Raw genomic sequence first — 24,287 nt, 5'->3', positions numbered from 1 at the left:
TTTTGAGACAGAGTCTCGCTCTGCCGGCCAGGCTGGAGTACAGTGGTACCATCTCGGCTCACTGCAACCTCCGTCTCCTGGGCTCAAGCAATTCTCCTGCCTCAGCCTCCCAAGTGCCTGGCACTACAGGCACGCACCACCATGCCCGGTTAATTTTTGTATTTTTAGTAGAGACGGAGTTTCACCATGTTGGCCAGGCTGGTCTCAAACTCCTGACCTCAGCTAATCTGCCTGCCTCGGCCTCCCAAAGTGCTGGGATTACAGGAGTAAGCCACTGCGCCTGGCCGGAATTTGCTTTTCTTTTATGCCCCTGGCCTTTGGCTAGAATACTTTTGCCCCACTGTCCTCTTTGAGAACCAGCTCAAATGTTCCACCACTCCCTGCAAAGTCACTCCCTCCTCTGTGCTACCCGGGAATTCTGTAGAACCCTCCACCATTGCAGAGCACTGCCACTGTGTAAAGGTCTGTTGGTGGCATCTTCCCTTTACTGGGACCATCTGGAGGGCATGGTTGTGGCTGTGACTTCCCCAGTACCCACTACCTGGCACATGGAACAGGCTCAGACCATGGGGGTAGAGGCTGGCAGGGAGCTGGACCAGCTGACCTTTTGACTTCTAGGAGGCTGGGCTCCTCATATGCGTAGATCCAACCAGTATGCTCAGGTCAGAAGGCCTGACCTTAAATGCTAGTTCTGCTATGTCCTTGTCATGCCTGGCCAAGTCACCAAGCCATTCTGAGCGCCTTGGCAGCTCCATCTATAAAATGGGGATATTTCAGAATGATGTTGTGCAGAGCCAGAGTCTAGCAAGGGCCCTAACATACAGCAGGTGTTCAATAAAAGCCATTCTTCCCTTTTCCTTCTTTCGTAAGGTAGTACTTAGGGCCAGCATCTACACCCCACAGTGCCCAGGTCAGACACAAGATTCTGGGAGAAAACATGTGGACAGCCCAAATACCAGGAAGCAGGCCCAGAGGAGCAGAGGAGACAGAAGGGGAGAAGGGGAGGTGGCAGGTCCCTCAGAGGTGCCCCAGGTGGCTGTTCCTTGAAGCGTGGGACCCATGGCCCACATGTGCCAGGCCACCCCAGGGTCCTCAGCTCTTCCTGCTCTCCCGCCCAGCTGGGAAGCGTTCCCATCCTTCCTTTAAGCAGAGGCGCTTGCCTCTTGGTGCTGCAGCCGGAGCGCTGATAATAAAGGCACCTCTGTGTGTCTCTGGGGAAGTAGGGCTGGGGGTGGTGACGAGGGGGGACCCACAAAGCTCCCGCAGCTGTGTGTTTGCAAACAGGGGAGCTGAGCTGTGCAGAGGGGCTGAAAGCACTAATTGTCTTTAATTAAAGGAGGTTGGAGGCAGTGCAGGCTTTGACAAAAGAGATTTCCAGCCTGTTAGCAGCTTCAGCCTGTGCAGGGGCTGGGCCGCCCAGGCGCGCCCTCGGCTTTGTCCCTGTGGGGCCTGGCCCTGTGGAGGGCACAGCTAACACCTGCCTGGTGGGGGTGGGAATGGGGGCGGCAGGAGCCAAGCACACACAGTAGGACCTTACTGTGCTGCGAAGCTGGGCTCCTGGGGCCTGGGAAGCCATCCTCATGGTGAACTCCTTTCTCATCCATCCATCCATCCATCCATCCATCCATCCACCCATCCATCCATCCATCCATCCATCCATCCATCCATCCATCCATCCGTCCACTCATTGACTCAGCAAGCACTGTTAAGCATTTGCTATGTGCCTAGACAGTGCTCAGAGCTGGGGGCACAGAAATGTGACGATCCCTGCGGTTCAAGGACTTGCCATTCTAAGAGGTACACCAAGCACAGACTCTGGAACCTGCTGGCTTGAATCCCGGCTCTGCCACTTATTAGCTGTATAACCGTGGGCAAGTTACATGACTTCTGTGCACCTCAGTTTTTTCCACCTGTAAAAGGGGGATGATTACTGCATTTGCACTGTGCACTTTACAAACATCAAGGGCCATTATTCATTATTTCATTTATCTAACTTCATACCTGGCTGGAGTCTCTAGCACTCCATTGATGGGAAGAACCCTGGTCTAGGAGGCTGGCTGGGTTCCAGTCCCAGCTCTGCCAGTCACTTGCTATGTGGCTTCCCAGCCTCAGTTTTCCCACCTGTACAGTTAGGGCTGGACAGGATGGAGTGTGAGGGAGGGCTCTGCGGGCGTGGATGGTCTCAGCTCCCTCCAGAGTCCTGGGAATGGAGGCTCCTAGGAAGAGCCAGCCTTGCTGGGCTCCTGCCCCCTGCTGCATACAAATGGGCTCGGTCTCCCACCCCAGGCGGCTGCTTTAGCTCATTCTATTCTTTTGTCTTCTCTTTCACCAGGCTCCCCCTCAGACACATCTGCAGCCCCCGGCAGGCACATATGCGCTAGTGAGCTCCCTCTCCCTCCCTCTCTCTCTCTCTCACACACACACACATGCACGCGCACCTGCCTGATTCTCACCCTCACCCCCATTCCCACCCAAAAGAATCATAGCCTTTGCATCCCCACCCCCTCCTTGCTGACCCTGGGTCCAGGGTGGGTGGGAGGAGGCTGCTCACAGTCTCTGATCCCCTCCAGCCCAGCTGTCTGGACTGGGTGGTCGCAGAGAGGTGGAGAGAGGGGCAGAGGGTGAGAGCATCCTGGGCCAGAGTCCTCAGGCAGTGGGAGGGAGGTCAGCTCCTGAAAGGGAGGGCCTGAGTCAGGCCACAGGGGAGGGGCAGGTCTGGAATGTTCACCTTGGGGAGCATCACGGGAGGTCAGGAGACATTTATCCCAGCCTACTCTGGGCCAGCAGCCCCTCGTTTAATTTATTCAAGGACCTGGTGGGGAAACTGAGGCTCAGAGAGACTGAGTATGACTCAGAGACACACAAATGGGGTCACACCAAACCAGGACACACTTCTATCCCTTTAGAACACATTTTCTGAAGTCCTTCAGAATCAACAGGCCAGGCCCCCTGGGGGGGCATGGATTTGACAGGTGTCTGGTGTGGACTCCAGGTGCATGGCTCATGCCATACCTGCAGGATGCCAGCCCTGGGAGGTGGTGGGGGCAAGGAGAGGGGGCAAGGTATGGCCCTGGTGTGTAGGTACCTGTGCCCCTTGCTAGGGGGGAAAGTTGGGGGGCGTGTTCTGACCCCAATGTGTCTGGGTTGAGGAGGGAGGCTTCTCTCTCTATCCCACAATTTGCCCAGGGTCCCTGGCATGTCCAGGCACAGGCAAGTGGCCTCTTAGAGAAGGAGATGGGGAGGGAGCTAGAGAGATGGGGAGAGAGAGAAGTGGGGAGGCAGGGGAGGGAGAGAGAGAAACAGAGAGCGGGGGAGATGGAGAGACTAAGACAAGGAGAAGGAAGACAAGAGGACGCTGAAGGAGGAGGGGATGGACGAGGGGGCAAGAGACAAGAGGAGGAAGGAGAGAAGAGGCAGGTGTGAGGGAGGAGTCAAGTACAGAGAGCTGAGAGGGGCAGGAAGGGTGTGGGATGGGAAAGAGCAGGGCCAGTGGTGGCCCAGAGAAGCCTGACCTGGAAGGGGCCCAACTGAGCAGGGCAGGGTGCGGCGGGGAGGTTCCTAGAAGGGCTAGGGAGGGTGGCTGAGGACTGTGAGTGGGTCTGTGTGACTGTGAGAATACACTTCCGAGTGTGAGTGGGTGTGAGCGTGCACTTTCAGGCCCAGGCAGACTGGGGTGTTTTGTCTTGATCTCTTGGCTTCACACACCCTCTGCATTTTGTATTCATGAGAACTGAGCTGAAAGATTAATTCGTATTTAATACAGCCTTCGCTGGCAGGATGGGGAGTGGTGCAAATTTTTTTAAAGGTACTAGGTAAGGAAGAATTGATTGATTGGTTGATTGATTGATTTTCTCCATCCATCCATCCATCCATCCATCCATCCATCCATCCATCCATCCATCCCCCACCCACTAAGTACCTCCTATGTGGCAGGCACGGTGCTGGGGCAGGAGGACCAAACCAACCAACTCAATAAGCTCATTCCCACACTGGCCGCGGCAGCCTAGGACGGTGGGAAAGGTCTAATGCGGTCCTGAGTGTAAAGGACAGTTCCATTAATGTGCTCTGTGAGGCTGCACAAGCCCTTCTGCTTCTTAGAACCTGTTTTCTCACTTGTAAGACAGGGTGGGCAACTCCTGCTCCCGGGGGTTGAAGATGTGTATAGAAGGTGCCTAGCACCACCACAGAAATTCCAGACCTCTAAGGCTGGCTTGTGGCACTGTAGCCTCCTAACCACTATCTCTAAATACTATTTTTTTCTCTCTTGAGACACGGTCTCACTCTGTTGCCCAGGCTGGAGTGCGCTGGTGCAATCACAGCTCACTGCAGCCTAGAAACTCCAGGCTCAAGCGATCCTCCCACCTCAGCCTCCCTAGTAGCTGGAACTACAAGCATGCATCACCACACCCAGCTAATTTTTAATTTTTATATATGTGTACACACACACACACACATACACATATATATTATTATTATTATTTTTTGAGACAGGGTCTCACTCTGTTGCCCAGGCTGGAGTGTAGTGGTGAGATCACGGCTCATTGTAGCCTGATCCTCCTGGCCCAAGTGATCCTCCCACCTCAGCCTCCCTAGTAGCAGGGACTACAAGTGCATACCCCCACACCTGGCTAGTTTTTAATTTCTTTGTAAAGATGGGGTTTCACCATGTTGCCCAGGCTGGTCTTGAACCCCCGGGCTCGAGTAATCCTCCAGCTTCAGCCTCCCAAAATGCTGAGATTACAGGTGTGAGCCACTGTGCCCGGCCTAACCATGATTCTTACAGAAGATCCTGAGCATCTGGTGGCTGCCAACTCCACAGCAGCTGCAGCTGTGCAGCCTCACTAGGGTACCAGGTGGGAGGTGGGTCAGCCCTGCCCGGCCCAGGCAGCTGTGGAACGAGTACAAAGATTTGAGGGACAGGAGATGCCCTCCCCTTAGAAGCCCCACAACTACCCTGCCTCTCAGGCCTAGAATAGCCAGAGTCTCTTCAGGCTATTTCTTGTTTGTCCTCTAGATCTCTGTTCTGATGGCCCTTCCTCTAGAAAGGCCTCTGGGCCTCCCAGGTTCAGGGTGGACCCATCCCCATATCCTAGTCCAAGTCTCCCCAGTGGGTCCCATAGTCCTTATTGCTCCATGCACACACTCCATCCTCTCTGTGCACCAGGGGCTCCTTGTCTCTCTCCACTGTGGGCTCCCGGGGGCAGAGGCCATGGCAGATCCCACTGTGTTCTGGCCCAGCACAATGCCTGGCACATTTCTAGAGGGGCGGGGGCATTTGCTGGTCCACGGGCTGAGAGTCAGACCATATTCTACCTGGTGTTGCTTCCCCTGAGGGCCTGAAATCTACTTCCTTAGATGCCACATCCCTTTGTGGGGAAGGGCATCAGGGACTCTCCCTACTCAGGAGGTCCAGGGAATTCGGGGTGGGGCCTGGGTGATGAGGGTGGACAGGGGGATGAGACATCTCTGCTATGGACTACCTTTGTGTCCTTGAGCCAGACCTTTCTCCTCTCGGAGCCTCAGTTTCCGCAGCTGTAAACCAGGAGGGTAACTTTCATGGTGCTGGGTGGGGAAGGGCATAGTCTTCGGCCTTAGACTGGTGGCCCTGCCAAGGGGTGGCTGGTGGTGGGAGATTCTCTAGACACATCTCTCAAAGGCTGCCGCTTCGCCATTCCTAGGGTCCCCACCTCCATCATATATAAAATGTTTTGCAAATGAAACTTCAATACCCACTCCTGCAATCCAATCAATCCCCCAAAGCCCCTCCCAGGTGGAAATCCTTCTGGTGCCCACTCCACAGTAGACACAGCTGAGCTTGGCTGCCAGCTCTATCCTCCAAGCCTCAAATGGGGAACCAAATGACCCAAGTGGGCCATCATTTCCCCCATGCACCTCCTATAGGCCAGGGTAGTCTGCCCCCCCGCCCCTTCTCTTCTCTTCCCCAAGCTGGATTCAACATTGGGCGGGCCCCCTCCTCCACTCTCTGCCTGGACGTGACATTCACCAGCATCACTTCTGGTCCCATCTGCGAGCACCCCACCCCCCAGCAGCTAATCCCCACAAAGCCCTGCGCGGGGCCCAGCATGACAAGCAGGCCCTGCGCTGCTTGCAGCTTGGCTGAGCGTGCTCGGAGGGGCTGAGGCGGGATTCGGCGCGGCTGTCACTCTCCCCGTCCGCTCCTCTAATTGGATTCCCAACACGCAGAGGTCAGCAGAAACGCTGGGGAGAGGAGAATCAAAGGGAAGGGGCGTCTGGGAGATAAAGAGAGGCATTCTTCCTGGGCCACAAAGACCGCAGCACGAGGGGGTGGGAGGGGACCCCACGAGGGGCTGCCCATCTGGAGGGGGAAGGGGATGGGATGGGAGAGCCCAAGGCAGGCGACAGAGGCTGAGGGCCTATTTCCTCTAGGCCAGTATTTCCCTACGCTGCACCTCTGCCCACATGGTGCCTCGGGCCTGTAGGCCATCCCCTCGTGTGGGGTCTAGGCATCCTCCAAGGCCTGGCCTCTCACTCCTGCCTGCTGGAGGAAGCTTTCTTGGAATGCGGTGGGAAGGTTCCGGAATCCACTGGACCTGGGTCCCAATCCTGGCTTGCCACCTGCGTTCAGCGAAGTTTGGCAAAGCCCTTGCAGTTCTCTGGGGCTCAGTTCCTCTTCTGTGGAAGGTGGATAACACCAGCTGCCACCCAGGGCGGTGGCTGGAATAAAATGAAGGGATGTGAGCAAAATGTTTGGAGCAGAGGGCCCACAGTAAGAGGGGCATTCGTGGGTGTCCCTTCCCAAAGCTCCTCTGCTGGCCTGGTGAGGACAGACACAAGCCTCTCTCCCAGGCGAAAGTGATTCATAAACATAACAGCCAGGACAGACGAGAGGGGAATGGTGACCCCCAGCCTGGGCAGGGGCTTCACCACTCACATCTTCACCAACACCCTGTGCCTATCAGGCAGAGGAGGAACCCAAGGCTCAGGAAATGACGGGAAATGGCCAAGGCCATACAGCTAGAAAGCAGCAGAGTCTGGCCAGGGAGCCTGGCCCCTGTACCCCTGCAGGGCTGCTGTGCCCACCTGAGCACAACAAGCAGGTCCTGTGGGTACATGTGTGTGTGCAGGCACAACCAGTGGAGGAGGCAGGCAGGCCAGGGATGGAGCCTTGCTGCAGAACAGGCCCGTTTGCTTTAAGAACATTGGAACCACTGATTTTGCTTCATGAAAGAGGCATGAATAGGACCTCAAAGGGAATTTCTAAGAGACAGAAAATCAATGGCCCTGACATCTTGGCCCCCAGAAAGAGAGAGAGAGAGTGTGTGTGTGTGTGTGTGTGTGTGTGTGTGTGTGTGTGTGTGTGTGTCACACTCCACAAATTGATCCAGTCATATGCGTGCGCGCGCGCACACACACACACATATACACACACAGATAGGGCTCACATATGCTGACAAGTACCCATTTTCATGTACATCTGGCTTGATAAAATATACAGATGTACACACGAATCTGAATACTTTGGCTGATTTCCCTGCAGGTGGGTGGGCACCCATGCAAACACATACCTGCATGACCCAGTGAGCATACTCAACAGCAGTGGCGTGTACAGACGGGGACCTCCCTCCACGGCTGCACCCACACATTCTTAGGTGTGCACTTTGATCCACCACACTCATGAGTGTGCTCCTCCCTGCACACATATGCTGGGGCAGGTCAGGCAGACACAGGAACCCACCAATACAGGGAGAGGAATGGCTCCCAGCAGGCCCCAGCGTCACCTGCACAGGCAAGCGCTGCGCGCGGCCCGCCCATGAAATGTACGTACATGCCCATAGCTCCAGAGACGTCCCAACTGCACGGGCAGAGGCTGGCTCAGTGGGTACACTAGTGCACATATGGGTACACAAACGACTCCCAGCAGGCCCAGCACACACGCATGCGTACCAGGGACGCTCTGTGCTGACCCAGCACGTGCATGCACATCCCTCCCGGGTCTCCAGGGAGCTCCCACAGACAAGACAGCTCTGACAGCAGGGTGTGGGGGAGGGCAGCTCAGGACCAGGGTTGCCAGGGATACGGATGTGGGGCTCTCAAAGCTGCATGGCCTGCCCAGGCAGCACAGACAGGCCAGTGACCACTCTTAGGTCTTCAAATGTTGCTAATCAGATGGCAATGCCTTTCAGGGAGGAAACCGGGAATTTGAGGGTGGTTTCCTAGAATGAGCCAGTGTAACCCTGACAGGTCCCAGGTCAAGCCTGCAAAGCCCCCAGGGCAGAATCTTTTCTCTCTAAGGCTGACATGAGGCTCTGGGCCCAGAATTTGCTGGGGACACAGCAACAGACAGCTCTGCATGGCCCCTAAGCCTCATCCAGGCCATATCTCCTGCTCCACCAAATGACCTGTGTTCAGTGACAACTATTTACTTGCTGTGTGGCCTGGAGCAAGTCACTTGGCTTCTCTGAACCCCAGTTCCCTCGTCTACAAAAGGGGATGGTCGCAACTTCGAGCATTTAGATCGCAGGGCCAGGCTGTGACAAACAGAGCTAACATTTTCTGACCATGTGCCTCGTGCCAGGTGCTGTGCAGACATTTTCTTTTCATTATCTCCTTGAGTCTTCACAACTTGCCCTGTAATACTCCATTTATTATTGAACCCATTTTAGAGATGAGGCAATCAAGGCTCGGGTAGGTGCGTCACCTGTCCAGGGCCACACAGGTAGCAGATGTCAGAGCCAGTATTTGAACCCAGGTGGCTGGCTCCCACCTACTTTGCTAAACCTTCCTGCTTGTGGGGGTCTGGAGTGGTGGGAGGCAACACAGGTCCTTATCCTCATGCCGCGGAAGGTCACGGCTGTCCTGATGGCTTCTCGAGGAGCGCCACAAGGACCAGGTAGAACAGAATCACGGACTGTTAGGTACATTCTACAGATGGTAACACTGAGCTCCAGGGTGGGAGGAGCAGGGGGAAGTGCTCTGCCGAGGTCCCAGAACCCACATTTGTACCCAGGGACCCTGACTTTGTGAGCTGCTCCTGCACTATGCAATTCACGCACCCTGGCTGGTTAAAACAGTGCCGTGACACACGCACATATTAGGTACCTGCTGTGTGCTCGGACCTGCTTAAAACTGAGGGCTCGTCCATTACCATGCCCCCCCAACTTTAGACATGTAGGCACTGCCTTGCTTTCTAGAAACTCTGCCAGCACTGGGCTGGTGCCCACCCTGAGAAACCATCCTTCCTGTGGCCGGACAATGCCTCCCTTCTCATCCTGCTCCTGTCTCCTGAGCTCCTTTGACTCCTCGGAGCCTCCTTCAAAGCCTGGGTAACTGGGACTACTGCTCTCATTTAACAACAGGGAAACTGAGGCTCAGGAAAAGGATGTAACCAAGTCAGTCAGTCTCATGGGTGGCTAGTGGCAGAGCAGGGAGCTCTCTCTGTGCAGGGCTCCCCCGGCAACTTCCAATTCTGGGTCTGCACAGACCCAGACACACGGTGGGCTCCCACCAGCTCCTTATGAGAGAATTGGGTCCCACAGCAGCTTCTGGTTTAGGATCACACTGCAGAAATTCAGAACATGGTCAGGCCAGGGCAGGGAAGGGAAGGGAGCAGGAGCTGAAACTACAGTGGTTTATGTTAAAAAAAAAAAAAAAAAAAAAAAGAAAAAAAAAAGAAAAAGAAAAAAAAGGGTAAGACTGAAAAATGCTCTAGTTCCAAGACGGAGTTGAGATCTGAGGGAAATCTCAGTATCAAGAATAAGGAGTCTCCATCCATGCTTAGAAACATCTATTCCAACCACAGACAGACCTGTGGGGCGCCGTGGCCATGTCAGTCCCTCAGGAGCCCTCCAGAGGCGGCAGGAAGAACCCCATTCTCTCCATGGGCCTTGGTTAGTAGCGTCACTCCCAGCAGGGTTGAAAGGGTCCACGTCTGAGACTGGGGTGACTGAGACTCTGCAACAAGTATTTATTGAGCACCTTCTGCGAGCTCAGCACCATCCTAGAACCTGGAAATACAGCGGTGAACAAAACAGACGAAATGGCTGCTCTCGTGGAGCCCACACTCCACCCGGGAAAGACTGGCAGCTGGGGAACACAGTGGGGAATACGTGGTATGTCAGCTGGCGATTAGGACGACAGGGAGAACACAGTGGGGAAATACGTGGTATGTCAGCTGGCGATTAGGACGACAGGGAGAAATCAATCACGGAAGGGGACAGGCTGCGTGCCTGTATACAAATTGGGTGATGGGGGACCTCAGTGAGGTGACATTTGGGCAGAGACCTGAAGAAGATGATGGAGCAACCACTGTGGGTATCTAGGGAAAGAACATGCCTGGCAGAAGGAGGTCAGAGTGCCTGGAGAGCGGGAGGGAAGGAGGAAATGGGAGGAGACCAGTCAGAGAGGTGAGAGGAGGGAAAGATGATGGAGGGACTTGTGAGCCATTTCTAGGAGCTTGGCGTTTGCACTGTGCAAGATCGGGAGTCTTAAAGATTCTGGCTAGACCAAGCATCCTAGGGACCCCAGACTGGAGGAGGCAGGGTGGGAGCCGGGTAGAGGCGGTCAGGAGGCAGTGGAGTGAGTCTGGACTTCAGAATAGAGGTCTGGGCTGGAGTCAGCCCAGAGAAGGCATTTGAAGCTGTGGGACTGGGTGGAGTCACCCAGGGAGAGAGAATAGGAGGCCAAGGACACAGCACTGGGGCCTTCCAAGGTGGAGAGGTCGGGAGATGAACAGGAACTGGCCACAAAGTGCTCAGAGCGAGAGGTGGAGGCGGGTGGCACCCCGGGAGCCAGTGCGTTCCCAGAAGAGAGAGCAGTCACTTTGTCAGATGCTGCTGGCAGGTTGAAGAAGACCAGGTCTGGGACATTGTGTCCATGTCTCCCACTGGCCTGGCAACATGGACATCACTGGAGGCCTCGATGATGAGCTGTTTTAGTGGAATGAAGGGGACGAATGTCTGATATGAATGTGTTCATGAGCCCTAGGAACGGGAGTCAGCAGCGAGGGGGGCTTCAGAATCAAACCAACCCAGTGACCCCGTTCCAGTCCCAGCTCTGACCCTTTCTAGCAGTGAGCCTTGGGCAGGTCACTTCACCGTGCTAAGATTTCCTCATCTGAAGAATGGGGACAATAGCCCTTTTACTTTCCTAGAGTCCTTGAGAATCCAATGAGGTAACAGTCATGGAGAAAATTTACTAATGATGAAATACAGGAACTATTCCAGCAGGACAAGTACAGGCTTTGGATTTCACTTCTGGCTCCTCTGTCCATTAGCTGTGTGACCTTGGCTTGGTTATTTAACCTCTCTGAGCTTCTGCTTCCTTTTCTCTAATAGTTGTACCCAGCTTCTGGGGATTGTAAGGATTCAGCAGAGTGTTCACCAAGCCCAAGGTAGCAGCCTGGCACAGGGTGAGCACCCAATTGATAGTGCCTGAGCCTGCCTCCTCGGGGGATTCTTATTTCTGTTACTTACAAGAAGGTTCCAGCAAGAGGTACAGAGTCAGGAGTCGGACCCTGAGTTTGAGTGCCAGTCCCCAGACAAGTCATTTCATCTAACTTCTTGGGCCTCAGTTTTTACAGCTGTGAAATTGGCAAGCTGTGGCCTTGGCCCCCTTTGTTTGGGGGATGGGGGGACAGAGAGGACAGGAGACAAAGCTCACGAGTTGCAAGTGAAATGGAAATGGCTGTGCACGCATGGCCCTCTCCTTGGCCTGTCATCTCATTGGGCAGGCAGGTTACTGTGACCAGAAAACACACTCCGGTTATGAAAACAGCAACTTAAACCAGCCTCCACCAGGTCCCATGGGAAGAGACTGGGAAGGCCGGAGGAAGGAGCAGAAAGCCCAGCATACCAGCAAGAGCAGGAGTCCCAGGCCAGCCCACCCCACAGGGTGACCCCTGGCCCCCCAGCCATGGGGGCTACGCAGCCCATCCTCTTCCCCGATTGATTTCTCCCTGTCGTCCTAATCGCTGTCTGACATACTGTGCATTTCCCACTGTGTTCTCCAGCAGCCTGTCTTTCCCAGGTGAAGGGTGGACTCCACAAGAGCAGCTATTTCGTCTGTTTTGTTTGCCGCTGTATTTCCAGGTTCTAGGATGGTACTGAGTTCACAGAAGGTGCTCAATAAATACTTGTTGCACCCACTTCCACCTCAGCATTGGTGAGACCCCCGGGCTCCCGTGAAACTCCAGAGAAGACCTTGGTCTCTGCCCCGGGTGGGAAGAGGCAGGCCAGCCTCAGTGGGAGCTCCTCACGGACCTGAGAACACACAGCTCCTGTGAAGAGGAGTGTGGGGTGGGGGGGTTTGGCGGGATGGTAACAGGTCCTGGAAAACCTCCCCTGGTCGCGGGAGCTGTGTGATTGGACATCTTAGAGATGACAAGGGGCTCCAGAAAGAGCCAGGCCTAGGAGCCTGCCGCGCTGGGTTCTAGTCCCGGCTTCTGCCTGACAAGTACCTGGGACCCTGAGAAAATCATGCCTCCTCGTGGCCTCAGTTTTCCTTGTCTCTAAAACAGTGCTAACAACCTTTGCCGTGCTTCTCGCATGTGGGTATCATTTAGATCAAAATATCTCATGGAGTGAGTCCGAATGTTACACAAAAGCAGCCTCCAATCTTTTCTGGAACAAAGCAGGGTGTAAGTAAAGAAATACTGTACATATGTAAGACATTATCATTACAAATGGCATTTTTCCCACCAAGCTATGGGGAAAAAAAAGGAAAACAAAACAGAAACCAGTTCAGTATGGCGCGAAGGATTCTCATTAGGATTTCAGGAGGCCTGAGTTCTGGTTCCAGCTCCGTAGGCACCTGATAAGGTGAGTGAGCCTGAGCGAGCCACCTCCAACTCCCTGCCTTGCAGCCCTGGTAGGGAATCAAACAGATGTTGGTTTTAGAGAGGCTTTGCAAGTTCTGCCAATGAAGAATTAACAATAGAATGTTCCCTCCTCTCCAAGGCAGGGGGTCTGGGATGGGAGAAGGGACTCAGGCAGGTCTTGGTTTAAGAGTCTCACCTGCCATGCAGCCTTGGGTAACTCTCTTCCCCTCTCTGGGCCTCAGTTCCTCTTGTGAGGTGTGAGGTGTAGAGGCTTACGGTGGGGGGAGTGAGGATAACGGGCCCCAGGGAGGGGGGTGCCCAAACAGGGTGGGTGAGGCCAGAGCAGACCAGTGGGGCCTGAGCCAGCTGCCGCAGAGCAATGAAAAGCTCTTAACCACACAGAATTGTTAACAGCTCCCAAATCCTGTTGTACCACAGGCTTAGAAAGGCTTAAACTGTTAAATGCATAAACTTCCTCAATAAACGGGCCTCTCTTGCCAGATTCTGAAGCCCAGCCAGATGAAAAGGCAGTGGTCGGAGGGCGGGGAACTTCCCCAGCTGTTTATGGTCCTGCTGGAGTGATCTGGAGGCAGCCCGTGTGCTTTCAGGGTCCAGATGAGCCAGTCTGGGGCCAAGAGCGGACAGTGCAGGGCTCTGGGGTCAGATGGCCTGGGTTCTAACCCTACTTCTTCCTAGCTGGGTCATCTGGGACTTTTCCCCTCAATTTCCTCTTCTGTGAAATAGGGATGACCTTACCTAACCCTGTAGGGTGACCAAGGGCCAGTGGATACTGCTTGTATCGGAAGAAATCAGGAGTGGAAGGCACAAAAGCATAGACCTGTCTCTGCCACCTAAGAGGGCTGTGATATTGACCAAGTCTCTGTTTCCTAGTCTGATGAGAGGACACAAGGAGGTGACTGGGCAGGAGCGGCCCACCCAAGGTGAGCATTTGGTATGTGCGGTGTGGGACAGACTGGGGGCTCTTCTCTCTGGCCAGAGGTTAGCCAGGGTTGGGGAGCCTCCTTCCCTGAGGCTTCCTTACTCCCGAGCCTTCGTCCTGGGACGGTGTTCCATCCTGCCTCGCATCTCTTGATAGGAAAGCACCTCGTCATTCAAGGCCCAGCTCCGGGTCTCCTCCTCTCCTGAGAAGCCCTCCTCGTTGCCCCAGTAGGGTCAGCCCCCTCCTTCCTTTGAGGTCCCACAGTCCTAACCATGAGCCCCTTAGCTGGTTATCTGCCAAGCTCTTCACTTCCACCATCTTGGGGGGTCCTCCGTCATCTGGAGGTAGGCAGGCCGGGGCGTAGTGTTTCTATTTCCCAGGTAAGCAAACTGAGGTTCTTTCTATCACACCCTGCTGGCCGCTCTGCATAGGGTCTACAGGATCGGGACTCAATGACCAGGTGGACAAGACATGGGCCTCAGGTATAAAAGGTGAGTACATTCTGGCATCCGTCCTCTTCAGGTTACTAAGTTGTCCCAGCAAGCTACAGAAAGCCAGGTGCAAATTCTAGCTTGGCTACTTAGTGGCTGTGCGCCCTTGGGCAGCTTGATGACCCTCTCGGGGCCTCAGTCTCATCGTTGGTAAAATAGAGCTAATAATACCAACAGAAGTTTCAATAAGATAATGGAAGCATAGCATATACCGCAGTGCGGGACACACAGGTGGCACTTTTCACCTCCCTGTCTCGGGCCTCCTCCAGGCCTCTCAGGACTCCCCTCAGCCTCTGAGGGCAGTAGAACTGAAACCCTGGCAGCCCTTCCACCATCCTCCCTTGGCCAAGAACACTTTTCTTCTGCTCTTCCCTGGATGGCTGAACCTTGTCTGGGGATAAGCAAGAGGCCAGGGTTTAAAAAGAAAAAAAATCACCATCATTTCCAATCATTTTTTTTCCTGGACTAATTGCCCTTTTAACCCTTGGTTCTTCTCATCCTCCCAAGCCCTGGGAAAATGGCTCCTCCTCCAGGAAACCTTCTTGGCTCTCTCCCCATTCCCTCCGAAGCACCCCGAGTCTGTAGTCATGGATGGAGCTCTCTCCTGCGCCCTAGACTGGCAGCCCCAGGGAGGGTACGGAGGGCCTTCAGCATCTGGGCAGCTCCCACACCTGGCCTAGGAACTGGTACACAGCAGGTGTCCTGGAAGTGGTATTTCAGTGAAAAATGAATGAGCTGTTCTGAAGCCCAAATTGTCCCATACTTCCTACCCAGACCACTGGGAACTTGAAGACCAGAGAGAAAGAATCATCTCATGTCCTGAGATCCAGAACCTTCCATTTAGCTGAATCAGAGAGGAGAGAGGATTGAGGTGACTGACCCCCGCCCTTCCCAGAAGCACGTACTCTGGCTGCCTCCGGGCCTTTCCACGTCCTCCTCGCCTGCCTAACTCTTGCTCCTCACTCAGCTTCCACCGGAGTGGCCCATCTTCCTGGAGGCCGTCCTCTGATCGCCTGTTCCTGGCTAACGTTCCCCTGGATGGGCTGGGTGCCTCTGTCTGCTTCCACAGACCCTTCCCGCCTGCTGTGCTTTCTTCAGCATGACCCCAGTCCCCCTGCACCTTCACTGTCTGTAGAGGTATCTGTCACCATCTCTAGGCTGGGTGGGCCTTGGGGACAGGGGTCATCATGGCCATTTCCAAGGCCCCCTAATGCCTGGCACATGACACTCAACAAGTGTTAGCTTCCTCGTCCTCTATGAAGACATCATTGAGCCCTCCAAGAAGCAGAAAAATCAAGAGCTGAATGATTTCAGTGGATGTCTGATGGATGGATGTATCATAGACAGACGGATGGATGGATGGATGGATGGATGGACCAATGGATGGATAGGAAAGGGGAAGCTGGGGAGGGTGTAGAATTTTTCCCATTTTTAAGAGCAAAGGCTTGAATTGCTTGAGTACACTGGCCATGGTCCCTATCCAATTCCCTTCACAAAAGGCTGGCCTGTGTGGTCTCAGCCCTGGCCTGAGCCTGGGGGTCTGCCCGAGTTTTCTGTACCCCCTCCTTTTCCCTCAACTGGGTGTCTCCACCCTGTCCTTGAAGAAAAGCAGCAGAATTTTCTGTGTGGGGGTCTAGGCCTCCCCTCCCACCCAGCACTCCAACCCTCACACCCTTCCCCAGTCAGCACAGCACAGGTTGCCAGCTGGCGGCCTCCCTCCCGGAGGCCACCCCATTGACCGCACCCTACCCCTGCAGACTCCCCCAAACACATCTGAGCCACTGGTCCAGCCTCTGTAAGAAGGGCTCGAGCTGAAAGCAGGGTGGGAAGGAGGATCCAACTCTGAAGGCCCAGAAAGGACCCCTGGCCCCTCCCTCCCTTGGCTGGGAAGCACAAGATTCTGGAGTAAAAGAGAAAATAAAGCCACAGGCATAACATCTCATGCTGGAGAGCATGCCAGCAAACAGGCACTCTCAAAGGCAGCTGCTAGGAGGGTAACTCGGTCCAGCCTTTCTGGAGGGTAATTTGGCAATGTTAGTCAAAAGCTGTAAAAAAAAGTGCATGCCCTTTGACCCTACAATTCCACGCCTAGAAATGTATCCTACGCAAATAGCAGCAGCCATGCAAAAAGACAGAGAAACAATGAGGCTCACCCCAGCATTTGTTTAAGATAGTGAAATACTGCAAGCAATCTATCTGTCAATCAAGAGAGCAGTAGTAAATAAGTTACGGTACATTTATTCTATGGGATCCCAAGAGCTTCCCCACAATGATGTTATAGCTCTAACATGATATGCAAAGATGTCCACAAAATATTATTGTCAAAAATTCTCCTCCTGGGCATGGTGGTTCATGCCTGTAATTCCAATACTTTGAGAGGCTGAGGTGGGAGGATCATTTGTGGCCAGGAGTTCAAGACCAGCCTGGACAATATAGTGAGATACTGTCTCTCTGAAAGAAAAAAGAAAAAAAAGAAAAAAGAAAAAAAACTCATGTAGTTTAAGCAGGAGTCCATTTTTTCTTAAAACAAAAAATCAATATGTGTAAATACACATAAATCCACCTGGAAGAACCTATACCAGTTGGTTTCACGGTGCTTATTTCTAGATGATAGGATTATGGGTGATTTTAGTTTCTCCCTTTTTGCTTATCAGTAATTTCTAAAGATTCTACAAATAACCTGCATTGCTTTTGTGATAAAGAAAAGTTATTTTTTCCTCAAAATAAAAAGCTAACCAGGAAAAAAAAAAAAAAAAGTCCACAGGCAAAGACAGTGTTCATACAAGTCCTTAATCTTATTTTTATAACACTCTTCTGGGTATTTTCTGATTTACTCTGTATAACAGGCCTCTGTTTATTCTGTTTTGCAGATGAGAAAACAAAGGTTGGGAGAGGGTCAGCTGCTCACCCAAGGTCACACAGCTAGCAAGAAGCAGGGCTGGGGTTTGAAAGCAGGTCCCTGAAGCCAAGGTCAAGGAGAGGCCATGAGCTGGGGAGAGAGCAGGAGCTGCACAGCAGGGCAGGGCAGAAAAGAGGGAGAGGCTGGGAGGAGAAACCCAGCAGCTGGGAACTGGGGAGTCTGAGCTGGAGCCAGCGAATCAACATGTGCGTGCAACCACCCTGGCTAGCAGCCCCTCTCCCCATCCAAGCTAAATATTAAAAATCCCATGACGCCCGATAGCATCGCAGCAATCATGCTCACTGCGGAACTGCCTCTAGATCCCTCACAGATGCGGGTTGGCCACTGTGAGAGAACACAGCAAGGTCCCCAAAGAAGGCTAGGTTGGGGGCTCCTGCTGGGCTAGCGGAAGTCGGGACTGAGGTGGGTAAGGAGAACCAAGGAGAACAGGGATCTGGAGACAGGCAGACTTGGAGAAACTGAGGCAGGGGCACATTCACAGTCACACCTATCATACTCTGGAAAGAGTCAGAGAAACAGACTTGGGTGCAGGCGGCTGCTGCAAAGAAGGCATTCCAGGGACACCTTCTGCCACTCCCAGCAGACCTGCTGGCGGGAAGCCCCAGTGGGGACTGGGGTTGGGGAGGGAACATGGCTCTTCTAAAGCCTTCCAAGATGCCCAGTCATACAAGATGCCTTCTTCTTCGTGTCCTCAAAGCACTTTGCCTGCATGGACCTCATTTGTGGCAGGACCATACTCTGCCTCGTTCCCTGGGTGTCTGAGTCCCCTGCTCACCCAGGAGCCACTTCAGACCAAACCCTGAGTGTCAGGGTTTCTCAGGGACCCTCTGCCTGGAATGCTTTCCCTCAAGCCTTCTCAGGCCCATCAGTTCAATGATGTCTCTTCCGGGAAGCCCTTCCTGAAGCACGGCCGCTTTCTCATCTCTATTGTTGCACAGTTCTTACCCCCTTCACTCATCACAGTCTGCAACTAGTTTGTTGATTTGCTCATTGACTTTTTCTTCTGTCTTCTCCTATCCACCCACTCAGACTAAAAACTCTGGGAGGGCACTGAATGTGCCTGTCTTGTTCATTTCCGTATCCGACTGCACCCGAACGTGTCTGGCTCATAGTGGGTACGCAATACATATTTGTTACAGGGCTAAATGGCCCACAGAGGTTACTCAAAACGTGTGTTGAATGGTTGGCTTCCCCAGGCCCCTCCCCTCTCCCACTGTGCCCTGTACACAGTAGGCACCAGAGGAAGTTGGTGAGATTGAATCAGTTTAGCCCCCATCACTGTATTGGGAACTAGTAAGCCTTTGAACGCCATCACCGCCCACACCAGGGATGGTGGCCACTCCCTATGAAGACTCCCCCATTCTCCATCTGCCAAGAAGACTTAATCCAGCCTTATTTTCTCTCATTTATATTAACAAAGCAATGGATGTTTTCCTATTAAATTATATCTCAATAATAAACGCATCTTTTCAAACCACATCCTCTTAGAGATTCTGCTAATGTTCCGCTGCCCCAGTGGGGACGATCCCTGAGGTGGTGTTGGGGCTGGGCTTGTGTCCTCTCTTTGGCCTTAGGTCCCAGCTTGGTCCAAACATGTGTTATCACATCGTGTGTCTGAGCTCATGGTCCTGGCACCAAATCATCAGGCAGGGCTGCTTGTTTAAAAATGCTGATTCCAGCTGGGCATGGTGGCTCATGCCTGTAATTCCAGCTTTTGGGAGGCTATGGCAGGTGGATCACTTGAGGCCAGGATTTTGAGACCAGCCTGGTCAACATGGTGAAACCCCATCTCTACTAAAAATACAAAAATTAGCTGGGCATGGTGGTACACGCCTGTAATCCCAGCTACTCAGGAGGCCGAGGCAGAAGAATTGCTTGAACCCAGGAGGCGGAGCTTGCAGTGAGTTGAGACTGCGCCACTGCACTCCAGCCTGGGTGATAAAGTGAGACCCTGTCTCAAAACAAAAAACAAAAAACAATCCCTGCTGATTCTCAGCCCCCCATCTCAGAGCCACATTCCCAGACCTGGGGGAGAGGTTTGAGTCAGACCCAGAAACCTACACTTTAACCAACTAACCAGGTGACTCTGATCCACAATAAAGATTGAGAAGCCCTAAGCTAGAGGACGAGAAAGCACTTGACCAATGTTACTTGAATGTGAGCTGGAATCACCATTCCTACACGTCCTGCTCCAGTGGGGCCAGTGCCTATGGGGCTTGGCCTGCAGCAGCCTCACATCTGGGTGACAGCAGCACAGGCCACAGCAACAGCTGGTGTCCTTCTGGGTTCCCTGAGCTCATTAATCACACCCTGACTGGCCCCCACTCACACTCAGTGGATGGCTGAGCTGGCTGGGGCCTTGGGGAGGCTGTCAGGTACAGGGGAAGATGGGTGTGGAAGGGAACCTGGAAGGGAGCCAGGGCTGGGCACACCTTACCCCTGCCCCACCTTGCACCCTCACCATCTGCAAGGAGCAGCTCTGACTCTGAGTTGGGTGACTTGCTTTTAATGCAGAGAATATGGCAGAAGTGGTGAGATGTCACTTCTGGATTAGGTTATAAAAGATTGTGGCTTCTGTCTTGGGTGTTTGCTGGTATTCTCTCTTGGCTCTCTCACTCTGGGGAATGTCACTGCACATGCAAGAGGCCCATGTGGTGAGGGACAGAGTCCTGCCAAGAACCCCGTGAGTGACCTTAGAAGCAGACTCCTCCCTGGTCGGGCCTTCAGATGAAACCGCAGCCCCAGGCCACACCTTGAGTGCAACCTCACAGGAAAATCTGAGCCAGAAGTACCCAGCTAAGCCACACCTGGATTCCTGACCCTCAGAAGCTATGAGATAATGAACGTTTGTTGTTGTTTAGAGACAAGGTCTTGCTCTGTCACCCAGGCTAGAGTGCAGTGGCATGATCATAGCTCACTATAGCCTCAAGTGATCCTCTCACCTCAGCCTCCTGAGTAGCTGGAACTACAGATGCACACCACTACACCTGGCTAAATTTTTTCTTTTTCTTTCTTTGTAGAGACAGGGTCTCACTATGTTGCTCAGGCTGGTCTGAAACTCTTGGGCTCAAGCAATCTTCCTGCTTCAGCTTCCCAAAGTGCTAGGATTACAGGCATGAGCCACCACACCTGACCTGTTGGTTGTTTTAAACTGCTAAGTCTTGGAATAATTTTTATGCAGCAACAGGTAACGAACACACCTTCTCATCTGAACACCCTGCCTGTTGCAGTTCTTCCTACACCCCTCCACCAGCCCTTAGCTATGGCCATACCAAACCTGCCTCCCTAATGGGCCAAGTTGATTCACGTTCCCAGGCCTTTATTCATGCAGCTGCATCCTCCAGCATTCCTGGGCCACCCACCCAAGACTCAGCTCCAATGTCACCTCCTCTGTGAAGCCTTCTGTCATTTTCTGTGCCCACTGTAGCCTGAGCAGTTCCTATTAAAACAAGTCTAACACATCACCACCTTTGTACATTTATATGTCTGTCTCCCCTGCTAGACTCTGAGCTCCAGAAGGCAGAGCCACAGTCTGATTCTTCTCTGTACTGCCTGATGCTCAGCATAAGGTCTGACAGAGCAGGCTCAGTAAAAGTTTGATGAATGAACGGACCATCAAAAATGAGTGGCTGGTTTCCCATTCACTTGTTCTGCCACCCACACCCTGTCTCACCACTGCCGTCCCCCAAGGTTGTGCACTTTTACACCCAAGGACGTAAAACCAAATTTGTTATCTTCCCCAAGAAACCAGCTCTTTCTCCTAACTTGCCCATTTCTTTCCTAGAACCATCACCTTCCTGCAAGCTGTAATGCCCTGTTCTCTGTGATTCTTCCCTCTCCTCCCTTTCCATCCTGTCTTCCCATCCCATCCCTTTCATTGGCAAAACATCCTTTGATCTTACCTCTCCTCTTCCCCAGCACTGGTGCACGCCCCACTCCAGGATGCCACTGTCTCTTGAGATGACAACAATGGTTCCCCTATAGGCCCCCTCCTCCTGTCTCTGGCACCCCCATCTGTCCTTCTAGGTATCTTGAAAAGCTGCCTTGCTTATCTCAGAGGGCTAGAGGGAGGAACCACAGAGCTGGTAGATTTAACAAGCATTTTATCAGATTGAGGATCACTGCAACCACCCCCCAGCTAAACTTTCCCTGGCTCTCCAAGGACACTGGATTAGGGTCCAAACCTTTAGCCTGGCATCTGAGGCACCCCAGGATCTGGCCCCAACCTCTGAATCCAATGGGGAATGCAAGAGGACATGACACAGGCAGCTTCAAGTCCCCTACACCCCCAGCACCACCACTGCAGTTCACAGGCTGAGCACCTGGGCTTTGTACACATCCTGTCATTTAGTTAACATCTATTAAGCACTTCCTGTGTACTGGAAACCATCGCAAGTACTTTGCATGCATCAAGTACCTGACTCCTCACACCAACCTAGGAAGGAGGGTTTTACACTTGGCCAAGGTGATACTGCTACCGACTGGCAGGGGTGATTTAACCCAGGTCCTTCAACCTTCACAGCCTTCTTAGCACCAGGCTGTACCTCTCACAAACTTCTCGTGTTTGCAGACCACCTTCATGGTTCTCTGCCGTACTCAAACATCACTTACACTTACTTAATAGTTCTCCTTAAGCTAACTGTGTGGCATGGTGGTTAAGAGGGTGGGTTTTGGAATCCCAGATCCTCTACTTAGTCTCTGCTTCAGCTCTCTGAACCTCAGTTTCTTCATATACAACAGTACTCTCTGTCACAGGGTCCTTGTGAGGATTAAACGAATTAAGTCACAGAAGTGCTCAGCATATAGTACAAGGGGGAGTCGTGGGCCTGGCTCACGGTAAAATCGCACTTCTCCATCTCTTTGAATAGGAAGTAACCTTGTGACTTGCTTTGGCCAGTGAAATGCACACAGAGGTTACGGCGGGGGTGCATCCCAGGTGGAAGCTTTAAAGCCAGTAATCCATCTGCCACACTCCTTCCATCCATCTGCCCTGCGGATGGCAACATCCCGAATGGTGGCGCTCCATCCGTTTGACTCTCAGAGGGAGGAGTCCCAAGCTGATCCACAATGGATATGGAGCATTAAGGGGAGAAATAAACTTGTATTGTTTCGTCACTTCAGCATTGTCCAGTCTATACTGACAGAGTAAAAGCTCAAAAAATGTTACCTTATTAATACATAAATGTTACTTATTATAACATACGTTTTCTTAAAAGGGGAACCATATCACCTTTGCAAATGAAGAAAAAGACACCACTTGACATACTCGTATGATGACGTAAACAAAAAACCTTTATCCTACGCCAACCCAGATCATCTGGAATACCACCTGCAGGATGTGCACGGATCGTTTTCAGGAAGTGCGATATTCAAGTGCCTCCCTCTAAGAAGCCGAGCGATGGTTGCCAGTTTGGAAAGCCTGGCCCTAGAGTGCCTCATGGTCAGCTCTGAGCTTTAGAGGCCAGGCCCAAGTCTGCAGCCCGAGTCTGCAGCCAAGACCTGTTCTATGCATTTGCAGGGGCACGTGCCCCGCCCTGGCCCTTACCTCGGCAGACGGTGCCATTCTCAACGGCCTCGAAGCCTGCTTTGCACATGCAGCGCCCGATGGGCACCAGCCACTCGCCGTCCCCGTTACAGTAGAGCTTGATGGGCACATCCACCTCTTCCGCATTGGCGATGCAGCTGCCCCGGGCAGCCACCAGCGATGTGCTCTCAGCTCCCGACAGGGTTTCCTGGAAGATGGCGCCATTCTGGATGATGCGGGGGCACTTGCGGTAGAAGACACGCACGGCGATGAGGGACATGCAGCCGCCATAGTCCTGGAAGGCCAGGTAGAAGCCGCTGCGGGACACAGGTCCAAAACTCCGCACCTCCGTGTTGATTTTCATGACGCGGCCACCCAGGTCCACCTGGGAGAAGCTCTCGTCGGCTGCAATGGTATCCACCTTCACCCATGGATTCTCCATCCAGTTGGGGAAGGTCTTGGTGGCCGAGTCAAAGTCAGCCTCATAGTAATAGAGGTTGAAGGTCTCCTTGCAGGAGCCAGGCACGCTGGGGATGCTGCTGCAGTCACGCACCGAAAACTTCATCTCCACGTGGATGCGGTGGGCGCCACGGCGCCGGATAAACTTGGTCCGTAGCCAGTTGTTCTGGCTTGACTCAAACACGTTGCACACCTGGTACGTGCGGATCGTGTTCATGTTCTCATCGTAGCCACTCACCTCTTCCCACTGTGGGTAAAACGCTCGTCAGGTGGGGAGGTAAGGGCTCAGCCCCAGCACACACTCAGTCTAAGGTGGAAGACACAGACTCTGCCTTAGGGAATCCTCCAGTCTAATGGTGAAGACATCAGAGAATTCCCAATCTGATGGGGGAGACATGCCAATCAGGTGGGAAAGGCACACATCCTTCTCTTGGTATTCTGCTAGCTGACAGGGCAGACGTGGCCCTTATTGTCAGCGGTACACTAATCTGATAAAGGAGACAGGGACTCTGGCCAGGAAGTTCCCACCTGGAAGGGGAAAATAGGGAGAACCCTTCCCCGCTTACAGAATTCTTTCTGATGAAAGTAGACACAGCTTTGTGGTTGGGGGGGCTACCAGTCTGATGGAGGAGACAGAACCTCTGCCCTCGGAGAGCCCCCTGTCTGATCAGGGAGAGAGAGCCCTTGCTCTTGGGAACTCTCAGTCCGATGGAGGAAGACAGTCCTCATCCTCAGTGAACGCCTAGGATGATGGGGAAGACAGGGTCCTTCCCCATGAGAACAGCTCTGCTCTGGGGCTTTTGGCTGCTAGAATTTGCTCTCGGGTACCTGGAGGGAGGCCGCCCACCCTCCCTGCCTGGGGAAGGTACTCCCGTACCCTCTCTGGGGCAGCCTGGGATCTCACAAACCCAGCAGAGAGGTGCCAAGCCTCACTGCTGCAGGGGGCTGGGCCCAGTGGTGGAAAGTTGGGGCGGGAAGGGCCTAGGGCGGACCCGGGTTATCTCCTCACACTCATGGACCAGGCTCGTTCCCACTGCTGAGCCTTTTGCACACTTCTGTGCCCTCCTGGAGCACCGTCTCTGGTCTCCTCTGCACCAGGCTCTCTGGCTGCTGCTGTTTGCATTCACCAACTTTCCCAAGGGCCTTCGGGAACAATC

General features: G+C 53.3%; 1 protein-coding gene across 4 annotated transcripts in view; it reads right to left on the bottom strand.

Moving 5' to 3' along the window:
- EPHB2 (EPH receptor B2) overlaps positions 1-24,287 on the bottom strand; it is a 205,676-nt gene that overhangs the window by 108,206 nt on the left and 73,183 nt on the right. For all 4 annotated transcript variants that reach the window (XM_050790405.1, XM_050790434.1, XM_050790414.1 and 1 more), the window contains exon 3: positions 22,693-23,377. In XM_050790405.1, coding sequence (XP_050646362.1) covers positions 22,693-23,377 — 685 coding nt within the window. The remainder of the gene's footprint in view (positions 1-22,692; positions 23,378-24,287) is intronic.

The sequence above is a fragment of the Macaca thibetana genome, chromosome 1, assembly GCF_024542745.1.
Source record: "Macaca thibetana thibetana isolate TM-01 chromosome 1, ASM2454274v1, whole genome shotgun sequence".
NCBI classification, from domain to species: domain Eukaryota; kingdom Metazoa; phylum Chordata; class Mammalia; order Primates; family Cercopithecidae; genus Macaca; species Macaca thibetana.
This window is presented reverse-complemented; position numbering and strand designations above follow the sequence as displayed.